At 38.0% G+C, this 17,004-nt stretch overlaps 1 protein-coding gene across 1 annotated transcript in view; it reads right to left on the bottom strand.

The window, feature by feature from the left end:
- The window catches only part of CRYBG1 (crystallin beta-gamma domain containing 1), a 197,557-nt gene that overhangs the window by 89,621 nt on the left and 90,932 nt on the right, over nt 1-17,004 (bottom strand). Inside the window, exon 2 of the mRNA XM_087443946.1 lies at nt 16,507-16,645. Within this exon, the coding sequence (XP_087300072.1) occupies nt 16,507-16,645 (139 nt within the window). The remainder of the gene's footprint in view (nt 1-16,506; nt 16,646-17,004) is intronic.

The following is a 17,004-nucleotide window of genomic DNA, read 5'->3' as shown; positions in this document are numbered from 1 at the left end:
ACATCGCAGGGACGGTTAATCCCAACGGTTACAAAATTGTGGAAAAGAAAAGCAATGTAATCTATGCAGAAATAGAAGTACAATGATGTACACCTGAAATTTTTACAATGTTATAAACCAATGTTACTGCAATAAACAAAAAATTAAAAAAAAAAAAAAAAAAAAAAAAAAAAAAGAAAAGCAATGTCCCAGGGCCGGCCCCGTGGCTTAGCAGTTAAGTGCGTGCGCTCCGCTGCTGGCGGCCCGGGGTTCGGATCCCAGGCGCGCACCAAAGCACCGCTTCTCCGGCCATGCTGAGGCCGCGTCCCACATACAGCAACTAGAAGGCTGTGCACCTATGACATACAACTATCTACTGGTGCTTTGGGGGAAAAAATAAATAAATAAATAAAAATTAAAAAAAAAAAAGAAAAGCAATGTCCTGTACTTACTGTGTCAAAGTGAAGTTAATAAATCAAACCAAATTAAGAAAATTGAACAAATTACTGAATACCTCCTAAGTATTAAGTAGTCATTGAGAAATAAAAAAGTTAAGGAAATTAAGTTGAAAGTAAAAGGTACAGAGAAACATTCATTCATTCAACAAACATTTATTGAGCACCTACTGTGTGCCAAACATTGTGCTAGGAATGGGGATACAGCAGAGACCATAAGACAAAAATCTCTGCTTCAGAGAGTTTACATTGTAAGAGAGAGAGACAGACACTAAACAAGCAAACAAACCAGCAGGAAAATATATAGTAATATGTACTATGCAGATAATTCATGTAGGTTGAGGTGGTCATGACTGAGTGGCCTTTCTGCAGAGGTGACGTTTAAGCTAAGATGTGAAGGACAAGAAGGAATCAGTCCCGTGAGGACTGGGAGAAGTGCTTCCGGGCCAAGCAAACAGGTAGGGCCAAATTCTCAAGGTGAGAAAGAGTTCTGCTTGTCAAGTAACTGCTCCAGTGTGGCTGGGCAGAGCACAGAGGCGAGTGCGACTTAGATGGGGGCAGAGGCCAGTTCACTAAGGGTTGTAAATCTGCACAAAGACTGGAGATTTCTCTTCTAAGTGTGATGGGAGGCCACTGGCGAGTTACAAGCAGAGAAGTAGTAGGATCTGATTTGTGCCTTTAAAGGATGACTCTGCTGCTCTATGCAGAAAGCATTGTAGGGGTAAGGGTACAAAAGAAGAGGGTGGGAGACCAACGAGGAGACTATTACAGTGTGGCAGTTATGTCCTTAGACAGTCCTGGGATATCTATTTCCTCATTTATTGGGAAAACTAATGACAAATGATAATTTTGTGTGCATCACTTTATCTACACATCTGCCGGGAGAGTTAAAAGATAATCCATGTTTGTGGACTGGGAAATTTTAGACGACATCGAATAACCAGAAAGCCATGGCCAAACAGTACTTTGGGCCCATCTGGAATGTAGATTTATGGCGTTTAACTCTTCCTGGCCTGTTTGACAGCCTTCAGTTTCTTGTTGACTTCCTACCATACTCTTTTGTCAGTGGTTACTCCAAAACTACACTCTTCTTAACCATCAGTTCTCCCCCAGACCCATTTTTTGGGTAGTAACTTTCTCTAGAAAGAAAAGTGAAACTCTTCAGCATGAATTCCTTCTTGTGTCAACTTCACATTCTGATACTTCTTCTTACTTTGAGAAGATGTGTCTCTCTTCCCCCCAAGACTGTGGTCTACCTGTGCTCAAGACTTGCCTCACAACCAATTTGCACTCCCAAATGAGTCCCTCATTCTGAAGCGCTTTTAGTATTGTCTCTTCTCCTTTCTCCTCTTTCTCCTTCTAAAGCTGCCTAATGTGTCCTGTCCTAACAAGCAGCCCTTCCTTCTGTGCTCCTGCCCCTTAGACAGCCTCTAGCCTCCCCACTCCCAGCCTTCGCCTCTCCTCCAACCTGTAAATAAACCTCAGGCTCCCTCTCCATTCCCATGTCCATTTCCTCTGCTCCCATAACCTTCAAGAACTGTACAAATTCAACCATAGCCTTCTTTTCATCAAACCCATTATCCTCTTCAACTTACCTATTTCTTGAATTCCCTCTTTTATTTTTTACTTTCTAATTGTGTGAATTATCATGTTTCTCTTTTTCAGTTTAATCACTCATTATAAGTCTCTCATCATGTATTCAAGACTTACATACAACTTCCAGTTATGTATGATCTATAAGGCCCCTCACTGGCATTCTTTCTCTAAACTTACTACAAGTCCACAATCCCTTATGAAAAGTCCACTGGGGCCAGAGTATTTAAAAGTAAGAATCTTCAGATTTTTTAAAGGTAATATGTGCATATACTGTACTACATTAATATTTCTGCAGCTAAAATGTATGACAATTCACTCTAAGTGGGATAACTAAAGACAGTAAATTGCCTCATAAGAGTTCAGGTCAGATTTTGCTGCCAATTTACAAAAAGAAAGGAAGGAAGGAAAGAAAGAAAGAAAAAAATACTTTGAAAGTTTTCAGCTTCTAATTTGTTCTGATGATATTCCAAATCTATTTCTCCATTCTGCTCTCTCTGTTATTCTAAAACTTTCTACCTGGTTTTCAAGTTACTATTTCAAAGTCAAATATTGTTTTTTAAAAAGATGAAGGTAGAAAATACAATTCATTGCAGGATCAGCTAGCAATATAGGAAACTCAAATATCAATTTATTCAACTACCCCCCCAATGATTCCAACCCAAATATCATTTTATTCAGTGACTTTATAAATGACCAGAAGGAAGTGATCAAGAATATCCTCATCAGATTTATAGATGAAACTAGATATTGCTAATGCTCAGATAGATAGGAGTAAAATTCAAAACACTTCATTAAATTTAAGAGTGATTCTACAAACTAAAGAAAATTCAATAGGGAAAGCAGCTTATTCAGTTTTAAAGAATAACTACAAGATGTAATAGACAAGTTGGCTAGGTAAAAATAGAGCAGACAAGACCTATATTGGGGGGAGGGGGCGCATACAAATAATGAGAGCAATGTGATAAAATTTCTTTTAAAAGGCAACATGATAGTGAGATGAAGTAACAAAAGTGTTACACAAATCACAGCTACTAGACGTGGAAGAACATTATATGGAAGCTAGTCCAGTTGTTGTTATAATTTTTTCAGTAGTAAAATATTCTTTTCAAAAGAAACTGTACACAGATTCAGCCATAGGTAGAATACAGATACAAGTGAGCTTTTCTGAGTGAAGACAGCATGAAGCTTGCAAGCTTGGGTTCACCTTCCACCCAGTTTTCCATCCCTTTCTTCCATTGCAGCCTCTGAGGCACCTCAGAGGATCCCTAGGGCTGCACAGAGCACTATCTAATCCAACTCGCATCCCCTAATTTACAAATATAAAAGCTGATGCCCAGGAAGGATAAATAACTTACCCAAGATAACACAGGCGGTCTAAGAAGAGCTGAAATCAGAGCTCTGGTCTTTTGCTATATTCAGTGCTCTATAATTCACCGTTCCAGTCATTGCAATCACACGTATCGAGTGTTTTCCATATGCCAGGCATTGCATTATGTATAAACGAGATGTGACTACCTGCTCTACAGAAGTCTAGTGGAGAAGAGAGATAATTTCTGAATAACATGGAGAAATTACTTGGGACATTACAAAATTCCATGAGAACATGAGAGATGTCAGACAATACCAACTGAGAATTCAGGGAAACTTCACAAATGAGATTATATTTAATCAGAATTTAGAGATGAATAGATGTTGATCAGGCATAATTTTTTGCATTCACAGATACTTACTAGATTACTATAGCCAGTTTGGATTATTGAAGTTTTAAAATAAAATAGAAAACCAAAGAGAGATTTTTTAAGGGTATTTATCATTGTTATAATATATATTGTCATTTTGTAAAATACCTGAAAAAATTCAATATTTTGAATTAACATATACATTATGGTGGAACTTCACTTAATTGCTAAACTCATAGAAATTAATTCTTATAAGTATTTGCTATTCTTTTTAGTTATTTTAGGCAAATGTTATGAAAGAATCCAAGGGCAAAGTCCTCTGCACTGGTTTGAATGATATCATCACCAACAGGAAGATGCTTTAAATTAGGAGTTTTGGCATCAATGCGAAAAACAGTCCCTACTTCTCTCATTCTCTAAGTTGGTCAACCTTCATTTTAAGATTCTAGTAAAACAAAATCAAACAGGAAAAAAGTCCCTCATTATTTAGGGTTCTTCTTTGGATCATCTTGGTGAATAGCATGCTTAGGTTTCTAAGGTCTTCCTTCAAGTCAGCAGGGAATTAGAGTAGATGGTCTGATGTTCGCTGAGATGATGCAAGTTACCTTGGAGAGATTAATTTAGATTGCATTTGTCATAATCACAAAGATCTCTCACAATCACGCACTGCCCAAAGGCTCTAAGCATTTAGTTAGCATTATCTTTTAGTCTTCCAGTCACACATTTTAGCTTTCCCCCATGTTCTTCTGGACATTTTCTTCCATGTTGCTGGTTGGAAGTCATTAAAAATATCCCCTGGTAGCTGATAATTAACCAATAATTAGCAAAGGTCACAAATCTATGCACAGTGAATTTTTGATTGGTTATAGATGGTGTTTAACTAAAACTTCCAAGAGAGAAAGTCTTCAGGTACAGGCAGAGAGAAAGTAAAGCTCTGCTAAGAAGAAATGATAGTAAAATCAACAGTCATGGGAATAAACAGAATAATAAAAATACTAAGTCCCTTCCCTCCAGTCTTGAATATAAGAAACAGCTAAGAGGGTCCATCTGACTGAGATGGTCAGCAAACTGCCAACTTCAAATGTTTTATTCTACCTTCAACTGTCACCTCAGCATTACACATTCTTCAAAAGTTATACACACACACACTTCTACACATACACAGACACTTATATTTTTAAACCTATTACCTATTTCATTAAATTATGGGTTACATTCTAATCAGTACCCTGAGGAAAAAAAAATAGATCAGAAGCATACAAGGCATGCTTTTCCGAGGGCACATTACAAAACTAGTCTAACATACGCATTCTACACATTCCATTCCAATAGCTTCAAAGCTATCGTGTGCAAAACAAAGCAAAGGTATAACATTACAGGTGGAGAACAGGGGATGAATAAGCATCAAAGAGGAGTTTGGGCTGGTGGTGATGGCCGCTCCTCACTTCACACAGTAGCACAGAAGTCTTAATACTAAAACAACACACTGGCTTTTACAAACAGGGACTGGGCATAATGAGAAACCATGGGGTTAAGACCTTGATTCACCTCTCGATCTTAAGACAACGTCTCCCATCAAATCAGGTACACAAGAAACAATGTGGAGCTGTTGATTCGAAATCTGAAACTAATCATTCCACTTCTCAAAGCGCCCTTATGTGATCTAGTAATATCTGATTCAAATTCAAATAAGAACTTGGTATGCAAATGAGTCCAGGCCAAAAGAAAGTGGCTTTTGAGAGAATATAAAGTAGCTTAGTTCTTTTCCAGCATCAGAAGTTTTGAAAAACCTTGAGTAGAGAGGACTAAGTCTCAGAGAATAATACCTAGCAGGAACTACCTTCACCGACATTTACTTTGCTAGTTAAGCTCTAATCAATTGCAAAAACACTTTTTAACACACAGGAAAGAAAGTATCTAAGTGAGCATATTAATAAATAGTACCCAGGATACTTTCACATATATGAGATTAAAATGGCATTAGTCCTGCATAATAGTAATAGATACTGATTCACAATCGTGTACCTCACACTCAAACACTATAAAAGAGACATTGGACAAATCAATGTCTCAGAAAGATTCCCTAAACAAGGACTTACCTCAAGATCCTGGTCATAGTACCTGTTTCTGGAATGATCATATCTGTTCCGGGAGTCAGGACACCTATTCTGAGAGCCAACACTCCTGCTGCGATTGTTGGCACACCCATTGCACCTGCCACAGCCACACCCACAGCAGGTTCGACCCCCCATCGAGGTTCTGGATTGGACCAGTCTTCAGATTTTCCTCAAGAGAGAATGGTAAGTATTGCAGAAGAAGTGGAGTGTCCAGAGCTACATATGCAACCAGATATGGTTCCAATTGACCCAAATACGGTCAGAGTGCAGCCAGAGGCCTTTGTTCTTGACAAAAGAAGGGATCCCCAATGAGGGATTTCACCAAAACAAATATTCTATTATAATTAAAAAGAAATCCTTCATCAATTCAAAAGAAGACAAGCTCCCAATTTTTCATCTCTCCAGCCAAAATGATGATATGATCCTCTCTTGATGTCCTCAGGAAAACAAATGAGCATCAGTGGCCAGCGACTCCTCTTTATTATGGGAATGATGTCACAAGAGCTTTAATTTTCCCCTGTACTACATTAGCTGGTAGGAATTCAGCTTGAAATTTAAGGATGTCGGAGAACAATAACAGTAATTACTACTTATTAGAGCTTTGTCTATGCCCTGGGTTTTACAATCATTAGTGATCCCTCAGCAAGATGGGCATGCTACTCAGGATGATCACCACCCAGGTATTCCTTAAGGAAATGGGTCAGTCTTAATTAGAGCTGGAAACAGAATCCGTAAGGTCTGAATTTAAATGTTTTCCATCCTTGATGCTTTGAGTCTGACTGCTGTAAATATTTTTAATAGCAAGTGCAAGAAATACATTTAAAGGAAGGGACCGAAAGATAGGCATGAGCAGAACTAGGATGAGTGAGAGGGAAGAGCATTTCAGTTGCTGTTCTGAGACCTTCATTAATTCCATTGCATGAGTGCCCAAAAATATTATTTCAGAAGTCGCACCTCTGTTCTCCATCTCCTCTGATACCCACTCTCTAGTAAGGGCAGAGAAGCATTCCGGTTTTTCACTATTTAACAGCTCCTCCCACACAAAACCCCTGCCCCCACAAACACACTATAAATTTTAACCCTGATCGGATTACAGAAACTATTATTTAAAAAGAAGAAAAATACAAAGAAGATAAAAGAGTCCCATATAAAAAACATAACTTGCATTCATTCTGAATAGCAATGATGAACAATATTTTATTACAATACCTTCAGCAAGATAAACAACCCAATGAAAAAAATGAGCAAAGAACATGATTCACCAAAGAAATACAAATAGCCAATAAACATAACAAAAGAACTCAACCTCCCTCTTAACTGAAGAACTGCAAATTGAAATGATGAGATACCAACAGATTGGCAAAATGAAAAAGATGGATTACATACAACATTTATAAAGTGGCAGGAAAATAGGCACATTGATTCACTTTGATTGGGAGCTTAGGTTGATAAAACGTTTTTATGGGCAATTTGATAGTATCTATAACATTTAAAAAATATGTATGCTTTTGATTCAGTAATTCCATTTCTAGGGAATTTTTCCCACAGAAATACTGACCAAACCCCCCCCCCCATAGAGACAGCACTGTTTATAGAAGAAAAAAGTGGAAATATCTTATATGTCCATAAATAAAAATTGGTAAACTATGTAATGGTACAACCATCATATTACATATATGAAATACTATGTAGCAATTCAAAAGAGGCATATTTATAGACACTGACTTGGAAAGATGATCACAAAGTTTGCTTAGTAAAAAAACAAGTTAGAGAATTATATGCAGTGTATGATTCCTTTCAATAGGAAAAGCATAAATGGACTAACTGTGTTTATATATATGCATAAGAAAAAAGTCTGAAAGGATACACACCAAATTAGTTTCCTTCAAGGGTGAAGAGAGAATTTGTCTTTATTTTGTTGTTTTTTTTTAAAGATTTTATTTATTTATTATTTTTCCCCCCAAAGCCCCAGTAGATAGTTGTATGTCATAGCTGCACATCCTTCTAGTTGCTGTATGTGGGACGCGGCCTCAGCATGGCCAGAGAAGCGGTGCGTCGGTGCGCACCCAGGATCCGAACCCCGGGCCGCCAGCAGCAGAGTGCGCGCACTTAATCGCTAAGCCACGGGGCCGGCCCTAAGTCTTTATTTTGTATGTTTCAGTACTGTTTGAAACTTTTTGCAGCAAGCAAATATAATATTTAGATTAAAAATAATAAATACATTACTACATTCTTTAAAAAAAAACCCTCAAAACTTTACCACAGACAAAGCCTTCCAGTTTGGGTTAATACAGGAAATGGACAGGCTGATATATATTTATATGTTTATTTATACATATGGAAATAAACAGCACCCACAGTCACTACCTCAAAGGAAGACAACACATGTACTTGGGATGGAAAGAAAACAAATCACTCATTGAGCTTTCCTGCACATCCTGGTGACCATGACTCCTTCAAATGCAAAGTATCACGGATAGATGCAGATAACCTGTTATGTTTCCAAAGCCAGCTACGCATAGGCAATCAGTCTTTGTCTTATAAGGCCAGACATTTAGCTTTTAGAAAAACAACTGGTATACCACATCCCACTGTTTGTAATGCTCTACTTAGGATATTAAAGCAACATTCTCCAGCGTGTAGAATGCCCAACTTGTGAAACTTCATATGTCCGGAGCGACAGCTGTTGCTGCACCCAATGATATCAGGCTTTTTCAGAGACAAAGAAGTGTTCCCTATGCCACCATGCTCTACCTTGATCTCTGCATCTCCACAGCAAAGTGCTGGAGGAAAAGGGTGGAGTCATGCTCTGGAAACAGCCACATTCTCTTTCTGCTGCCCATACGTGGCTTATTTATGTATATATGTATGCATGTATTTGGTGAGCTTTCCTGCTCTGTCTTCGGAAGCCTAAACAAAAATTAAACTCATACTAAAGCTGAAATGCTGCACATTTGGAACACCATTGTTTTCTACTATTTTTTACTGCTAATATACAGCATTTCATTCATGCAAAATGTATAGATAATCTTCCAGCCATACAAAGGCAGTCTGACCCTTAGGGCCTCCTAATCTAGCAAGAAAGGAGACTTATAAATCAATATGGTAAGCACTGAGTTCAAGGTACATCCAAGATAAACGGCAGCAGAAAGAGAAAAATAACTTTTCTGGGGCAGAGATTACAAAGAAAGAGCTGTTTTGGCAGGATCTTAAAGGACGAGTAAAAGTTTGCAGGTAGACAAAAAGTGGAAAGACTTTCTAGGCATGGGAACAAATATACACCACGGCAACAGAATGGCCCATTAAGGAAACTTGGGAACAATAGTAGCCCCTCAGACAATGCAGTCAGGACTGGTAGAGTTTACAGCAAATCAGAGAATCATAAAAGATTACACATGCATACCTAAACTATTTCAATTTAACTTTAATCACAATATAACTTAAATCATATCTATTCATTCCTCCATCTTCAAAAAATTTTTGAATAGGCAATACCTTCACATAGCTCAAAATTCAAAATATGAAAAAGTGCATAGTAAAAAGTCTCTCCCCTGCCCGTGTCCCCATCTGCTCATTTCCCCCTACCCCTATCACAGGTAATTATTACTAGTTTTTAATGTATCCTTCCATACTTCTTTAATGTATCTACAAACAAAGATATATATTCTAATCCCCTACCTTTTTACACAAAATGTAACACGCTATACACATTGCTCTCTATCTTGATTTTTTTTTTCTAACAGTATATTTAGTCTTTTCGATCAGTACTGATAGAACAGAGAGAGACTCTTGCCATGCAGATGGTCTGGAAAGGGGTGAGAGATTGAAGCTGAGCTATGTGAATAGGACAGGTCCCAAGGTGGGGTGGGGGGAAATGAAGGTGAGATCTGACTGGTGATGAAAGCAGAAATTTGGGACTAGGTAGGTCCAAGGGCTCAGTAGTCTCTGATCGCAATACCAGATGGACCAGGCAATTTAAGATGAAGTGCCAGTAGGAAGGTGGAATGTAGTGTTGGAATGGATGGAGGATCCTCATAAGTCCTTTAAGGAAGTCACTACTGGGAAGGTCTAACCTTAGTTAGCAAATACCTCAGTCTCAGGGCTAGGGTTGGGGGGTAGACTTCAGGATTTGGAAGGTCCTACTTCTTGAACAATGACTTTAGAACTGTCCTTGGTGAGATCAGCAGCCTGGGTGACTTCAGACAAAATGTGGGAGCCCAGTGATGAATGTTCGTCTACTGTGTCCTAGGCCAACCCAACAGCGGAGAGGACATAACACGATGCCCTGTGGGATGGGGCAGGGCTGGGGTGAGGGTGAACGAGTCTGAGGCCTCTTAAGCACTTCATACTTTGAACCTGGTCTGGTCTAAGAAATGAGGTAAGGCTGGGGATTGGGCATTCAGAGAAAAATCAGTGGACCCGTGTGGAGCAGCTAGAGAGAGAAAAAAAGGAGAAATACTGGTGGTGGGAAAGGAAATGGGACATCACCTCTCAAGTGGTCCACCTGGGCACATGGAAAACAAAAGTGTTAGAAAATGTTTTTTCCTCTCTGCTACCTCAACAAATGCTTGTTGAATTGAATTGTTATACTTCACTAGAATAACCAGGCTGTAAACTGGAAAATGCTCCACCTTGACAATTATAATTAATTGGGCAATGAAAAAGCTGTCAAAAGTGGTTGTGGTAGAACCATCTCTGAGACAGTTGAGACTAAAGCAGATATCTGTCTGTTTTGGATGATTTGGGAGCATCCCAATCTCAAGAGTGAGATAAGAGATTCACAGATGTCTCCTGAAGGATGGGGCAGAGAAAGCTTAACAAGAATCAAAATCTGTACAACTGACTTTTGAAGGAGCAACACTGATTTGGCAAGATTTCTTCTCCTCTATAGATTATAGTTACTTTGGGTTTTTTGTAGGGGGGAAGGGAGGCTTATTTTTTCCTTTTAAAAAGTGCACATACACACACTTATACACATGCAAATACACACACAAAAATGTACACAGACGATGGGAAACAGAGGCTGTATCTAGGTCATCAAGAATGAAAGAATCCAATGGGTTAAAGCAAAATAGTTTTTTGCTTGAATTAATCAAATAATTGCCATACCCGTTTCACTTTACTTGTTTGAACTTGACTTCAGAAGGATTGAAAAGACGGCAATTTCACTTATAATCACTATAGTCAGATATAATTTTCTAGATCAAAATAAGTGATTAGCAAAGAAGAAACAAAGAAATGGAAAGATATTCCATGAGCATGGATGGGAAGAATAAACATAGTTAAAATGTCCCTATTACCTAAAGCAATCTACAAATTCAATGCAAATGACATTCTTCATGGAAATAGAACAAAGAATCCTAAAATTTATATGGAACAACAAAAGGCCCCAAATAGCCAAAGCAATCCTGAGAAAAAAGAACAAAGTTGGAAGTATCACAATCTCTGACTTCAAAATACACCACAAAGCTATAGTAATCAAAACAGCACGGTACTAGCACAAAAACAGACACACAGATCAATGGAACAGAACTGAAAGCCCAGAAATAAAAGCACACATCTATGGATACTAATCTTTGACAAAAGAGCCAGGAACATACAATGGAGAAAGGAAAGTCTCTTCAATAAACCGTGCTGGGAAAACTGAACAGCCAAACGCAAAAGAATGAAAGTAGACCATTACCCTACACCATACACAAAAATTAACTCAAAATGGATTAAAGATTTGAATGTAAGACCTGAAACTAACAAACACCTAGAAGAAAATGTAGATCTTTGACATCAGTCCTAGCAGTATCTTTTCGAATACCATGTATACTCACACAAGGGAAACAAAAGAGAAAATAAACAAATGGGACTACATCAAACTAAAAAGCTTCTGCAAGGCAAAAGAAACCATCAGCAAAACAAAAAGACAACCCACCAAGTGGGAGAAAATATTTGCAAATTACATATTCAACAAGGGGTTAATTTCCAAAATATATAAAGAACTCATACAACTTAAGAACAAAAAAGAACAACCCAATCAAAAAATGGGCAGAGGATATGAACAGACTTTTTTCCAAAGAAGATATACAGATGGCCAACAGGCACACGAAAAGATGTTCAACACCACTAATTATTAGGAAAATGCAAATCAAAACTACAATGAGATATCACCTTACACCTGTCAGAATGGCTATAATCAACAAGACAAGAAATAACAAGTGCTGGAGAGGATGTGGAGAAAAGGGAACACTCATACACTGCTGGTGGGAATGCAAATTGGTACAGCCACTATGGAAAACAATATGGAGATTTCTCTAAAAATTAAGAATAGAATTACTATGTGATCCAGCTATCTCACTACTGGGTATTTATCCAAAGAACATGAAATCAATAATTCAAAAAGATTTATGCACCCCCATGTTCATTGCAGCATTATTCACAATAGCTAAGACGTGGAAGCAACCCAAGTGCTCATCAATGGATGAATAGATAAAGAAGATGTAGTGTGTATATATGTATATATATATATATATATATATATATATATACACCGTAGAATACTACTCAGCCATAAAAAAGACAAAATTGTCCCATTTGCAACAACATGGATGGACCTTGAGGGTATTAAGCTAAGTGAAATAAGTCAGACAGAGAAAGACAAAGACTGTATGATTTCACTCATATGTGGAAGATAAACAAACAAACAACACACAGGTAGGGAGAACAGATTAGTGGTTACCAGAGGAGAAGGTGGGTGGGAGAGGGTGAAAGGGGTAAAGGGGCATATATGTTTGGTGACAGATAAAAACTGGACTGTTGGTGGTGAACATGATGCAGTCCATATAGAAACTAAACAACAGTGATGTACACCTGAAATTTACACAATGTTGTAAGCCAATATGACCCCAATAAAATAATTTTAAAAAAATAAGTGATTAGAATTGAAGAGGGATTAAAAGATTTTTATGTTAGAAATCATTGAAATTCTCATTAAGGTAATTGCCCTCTTTGAAGATGATATTTTTTTTTGGAGGGGGTGAGGGATGAGGAAGATTGGCCCTGAGCCACCATCTGTTGCCAATCTTCCTCTTTTTGCTTGAGGAAGATTGTCCCTGAGCTAACATCTGTACCAGTCTTCCTCCATTTTGTATGTGGGATGCTGCCACAGCATGGCTTGTTGAGCGGTGCACAGGTCAGCAACTGTGAACCACAGGCCTCTGAAGCGGAGCTTGTGAACTTAGCCACTACGCCACTGGGTTAGCCCCAGAAGATGCTAATTTTAATTAGCAATACATTGCATAGTATTCTTGTTCAATTTTTTTAAAAGAAATGCTTTAATTAATAAAGAATGTTCCTTCATAGCCTGGAAATGGAATTAAGTGGAATTAAGACATTTTCATTTACAAAATGAATGATGCAGTATATACAACATAAATATAAATACATATATGAAAATAAATACAGCAAAACACATAATAATCTACAATGTTAATCCTCTTTTGTATGCAAAGAAAGAATTATTCAACATATGTTTGTTATGTATGGTACATAACATGTTTCATTTAATGATACCACTTCCTTACACTTATCTCTCATTTAAAAAAATGGTCTGTTATAAATGTAAATATTTTAACATAAACATATCTTCTACTCTAAAATTGACTGAAGATTTTATGCAGCTATTTAAAGGAAAAATTGTTTTGTATAAATAAATACAAAATCCCTGGTAATTGTTCCCATGTAAGATTTAAATTCTAGTAATATTCTATTTTGATTTGTAGTTACACTTTTTTTCCTAGTTGATGTATATATGCATTTGAGAGGCCATACTATCTTTATAATTATAAATCCATATTTCCATTTACACAAGCAGGTAGAGTGAATGTCTTCTTATTTTAATTGAAGGATTCAATATAGTGTTGTCAACTTTAAGGAATGTTTAAGGAATTTTAACAGCATGTTAAATAAATACAATAACATAGAATGTATAGAACAAATAAAGAGAGTGAATAAATTCTGGCTATTTTGGGAAAGGCAAATTGCTTAACTTTAATGCAAATGAAAAGTTTAAACATTCATTTGAATAGATATAACTTTGTGGGCTAGATCAACTCAGGGATCTTAAGAAGACTTTATAGCCTCCTGCCTGGGAAAGACGCCAAGGGTGGTCCTGATGTAATTGCCTCTCGGGGAGTGAACTAAAAGAAGAGTACTTTGAGGGTGCAGGAGGTGCCCTGGCACCGTGGGACTCTCTGTAGGTACGAACTACCCAGAATCTAAGTGGAGTTAACTTTTGTCTCCTAATAATACTGGCCAGGGTGGTGGTGGGGATGTCTTGCACTTCTGAGGATGGTCCCGTTACTCCTCTCTGCCGTGATCTCAAGAGACATAGAGTTGAGAGCACATCAGAAGGGAAGAGAAAGTCTGTTCCACTGCCTCTTCCCTTCTCCCAGCCCTAGTAGAATAAGCAGATGAGAAAGACCGAGAGAGCCAGAGCCCAGAGAGAGCAGGAGTAAGAAAGAGGGATGATGGAGTGGGAGAGAGGACGAGGAAAGAGAGAGAGAGCAAGAGAGAGAGACAACAGGCAGATCCAGAAGTGGATCCCTGGAGCCAGTTCTTCCTGCTGTGGGTATATGACCATCTCTGAGGGGGAGGGTGTGGCACAGGCAGAGAGTCCAGGCGGTGCCTGGCTGACCCCATATCAGGTGACACTTGGAGACGGTGTAGCCAGAATGACACTCTGCTTCTGCTTGCTCCCTTCTTCAAGTTCCTGCCTTTCTTCTATCTGCCCTGGCTGTCTTCCTACACTGGGTTCCCAGTTCATCTGTTTCTGGCTCCAAGCCTCTGCCTTTCCCAGATGTTCTAACTGGCCTCCTTCTCCCTGCCAGCTTAGAAGAACTGACTCTCTGGCTTGGCCTTGGGGCCTCTCCTGTGGGCTGCCTGGTGCCCAGGGTACCTTGACTACTGTACGGGAGAGTGAGCAAGGGTCGAGAGACCAGGTCTAGACGGGATATCAGTACTGTGAAGAAAACACGACTATTGCTGGACAGCAAACCAACGCAGAGGGACACTGCAGACCCTTCATTGCCATACCCCTAGGGGAATTTATTTTTTACTCCAACTCTGAATGCTGCCACCAACTGTTTCTTGGACTTCGGTAAATATCATAGGATATTTAATGGTATGATACTTACAGAATTATTTTTAAGTTTTAAAGGACAAATGTAGGAAATGACTCAAAACTCTAGCTAGAGCCATGACAAAATTTATCAGGTTTTGTTTATGGTTATAAACTGTTTCTTATAAAGAAAGAAGAACAAACTGTGAAACCAATTTGAATGTAAGTATAAATTACAGTAAGCCATGTTATTTAATTTTTTTAATTTAAAAATTTTTTTAATTTTATAAAAGTTAATTTTATATTCCTGGCACTCTGATTGATGTTATGCTATTTTGAGTTAGAAAGCATTCTCTGTTGAATTTCCCTACCTCCTTTTGTCATATTCTAATAAAATATAAAATATGAGCTAATAATCTCACCATGTCCTTTTTTTTTTACTGCTTTCCATCACTAAGGAATTTTTTTAATTTTTATTTTTAACTCTGGTAAAATACATATAACATAAAATTTATCATCTTAACCATTTTAAGTGTACAGTTCAGCAGTATTAAGTACATTCACATTGTTGTGCATCCAGTCTCCAAAATTTTTCATCTTACACTAAGTAATTTTTTTAAATTTATTTTTATTTTTTATTTTTTTTTTGCTGAGGAAGATTCACCCTGAGCTAATATCTCTGGCCAATCTTCCTTTATTTTTTGTATGTGGGTTGCTGCCATAGCATGGCTGATGAGTGGTGTATGTCTGCGCCCAGGATCCGACCCCGTGAACCTGGGCTGCCAAAGTGCAGTGTGCTGAACTTAACCGCTACACCACTGGGCCGGCCCCTTATTTTTAATATAAAGCACAACTAAGGCAAATTTCTTTTTTGGGGGGAGGATTTCTTTCATGACAAAATATCTTTCACTGCTAACCCTCACTGATCTTATAATAAGTTGTAACAAGTAATGTATTATGCAACCTTCAAGGGCTGGCAGCTAAACCAGCTCTCACAATGTGACTGAAGACATCTTTCTACTTTCCTGCCAGCAGACAAGTGCATGAGTAACATCTTTTGTGAACCAACAAATGTGGTTAACATGCCTACACTTCTCTATCTCCCACCTTGGGGAAAGCTTTTCTTTTAAGGCAATATAATTCAGGCAGAACTTTCTGTGCAAACATCTGGATATTATCAAGTAACTGCAGATATAATAATAACTCTAAATGCTTTACAGTAGAAAGTCATACATGCTTTTTTTGTGGTAAAGAACCACAAATTCCAAATATTGATGTCATCTTACTTTGCGTACCTTAGAGTTACATCACAGCCTGTGTAAAAAGAAAAAAGGCAGGCAAAAGGCACCCACAACAATGAGGAAGAATGTCTGAAGAGAGCATAGAGCAAAGATTCAAGCTCATCCCTTGAGACTCGTGATTTATCGTCACGGTGCTTTGATATATAATGCCCTTTTTACCACCCACATTCTTTTTAAGTATGTGTTTTTCAATCAGACAGGGATTATTTTATTACATTTTAATTCATTAAAGGGTTTATTCCTGGGAGCCAAGTATTGGAAATGAAGCATTACCTTTTTGAACATTCCAGACTCTGCAGGTAAAGGACCAGGCCCCTCGCTGGTGGTGTAAAAGAACTGAGATTCCCCACAGTGCAGTGTAAATTCCTGGAACCCCAGAGCCACAGGGCCTCCATCCACGCCTTCCAAAGCTCTGTAAAGAGTGGAAACAGTTATGTCAACAAACTACCAAGAACGCTGGAAACTAAAGAAACCCAACGGCACTTTTCTCTGTGTATATTTCCAATCAGCCAAAATAATGAATCATTCTTCAAAACCAACACAGGATTGTAGACAATTTGGCACTCTCATAACACATTTATAAATATAAACTTTGATGACTTCATCATGTGGCCAACAGAATCCTTTTAAACCCTATGCAGAAAACAAATTAGAGAGAGGTAGGTAAATGGCTAGATGGGTAGACAGATTTTGGCATGAAAGCAATTCAGTTTCATTTTATGATTTCTTGGTTGCTCTACCATCATTGCTCTTAAGACAAGAAAAAAAGAA

This window comes from Ceratotherium simum, chromosome 19 (assembly GCF_057802395.1).
Source record: "Ceratotherium simum simum isolate JZ-2026a chromosome 19, ASM5780239v1, whole genome shotgun sequence".
NCBI classification, from domain to species: domain Eukaryota; kingdom Metazoa; phylum Chordata; class Mammalia; order Perissodactyla; family Rhinocerotidae; genus Ceratotherium; species Ceratotherium simum.
This window is presented reverse-complemented; position numbering and strand designations above follow the sequence as displayed.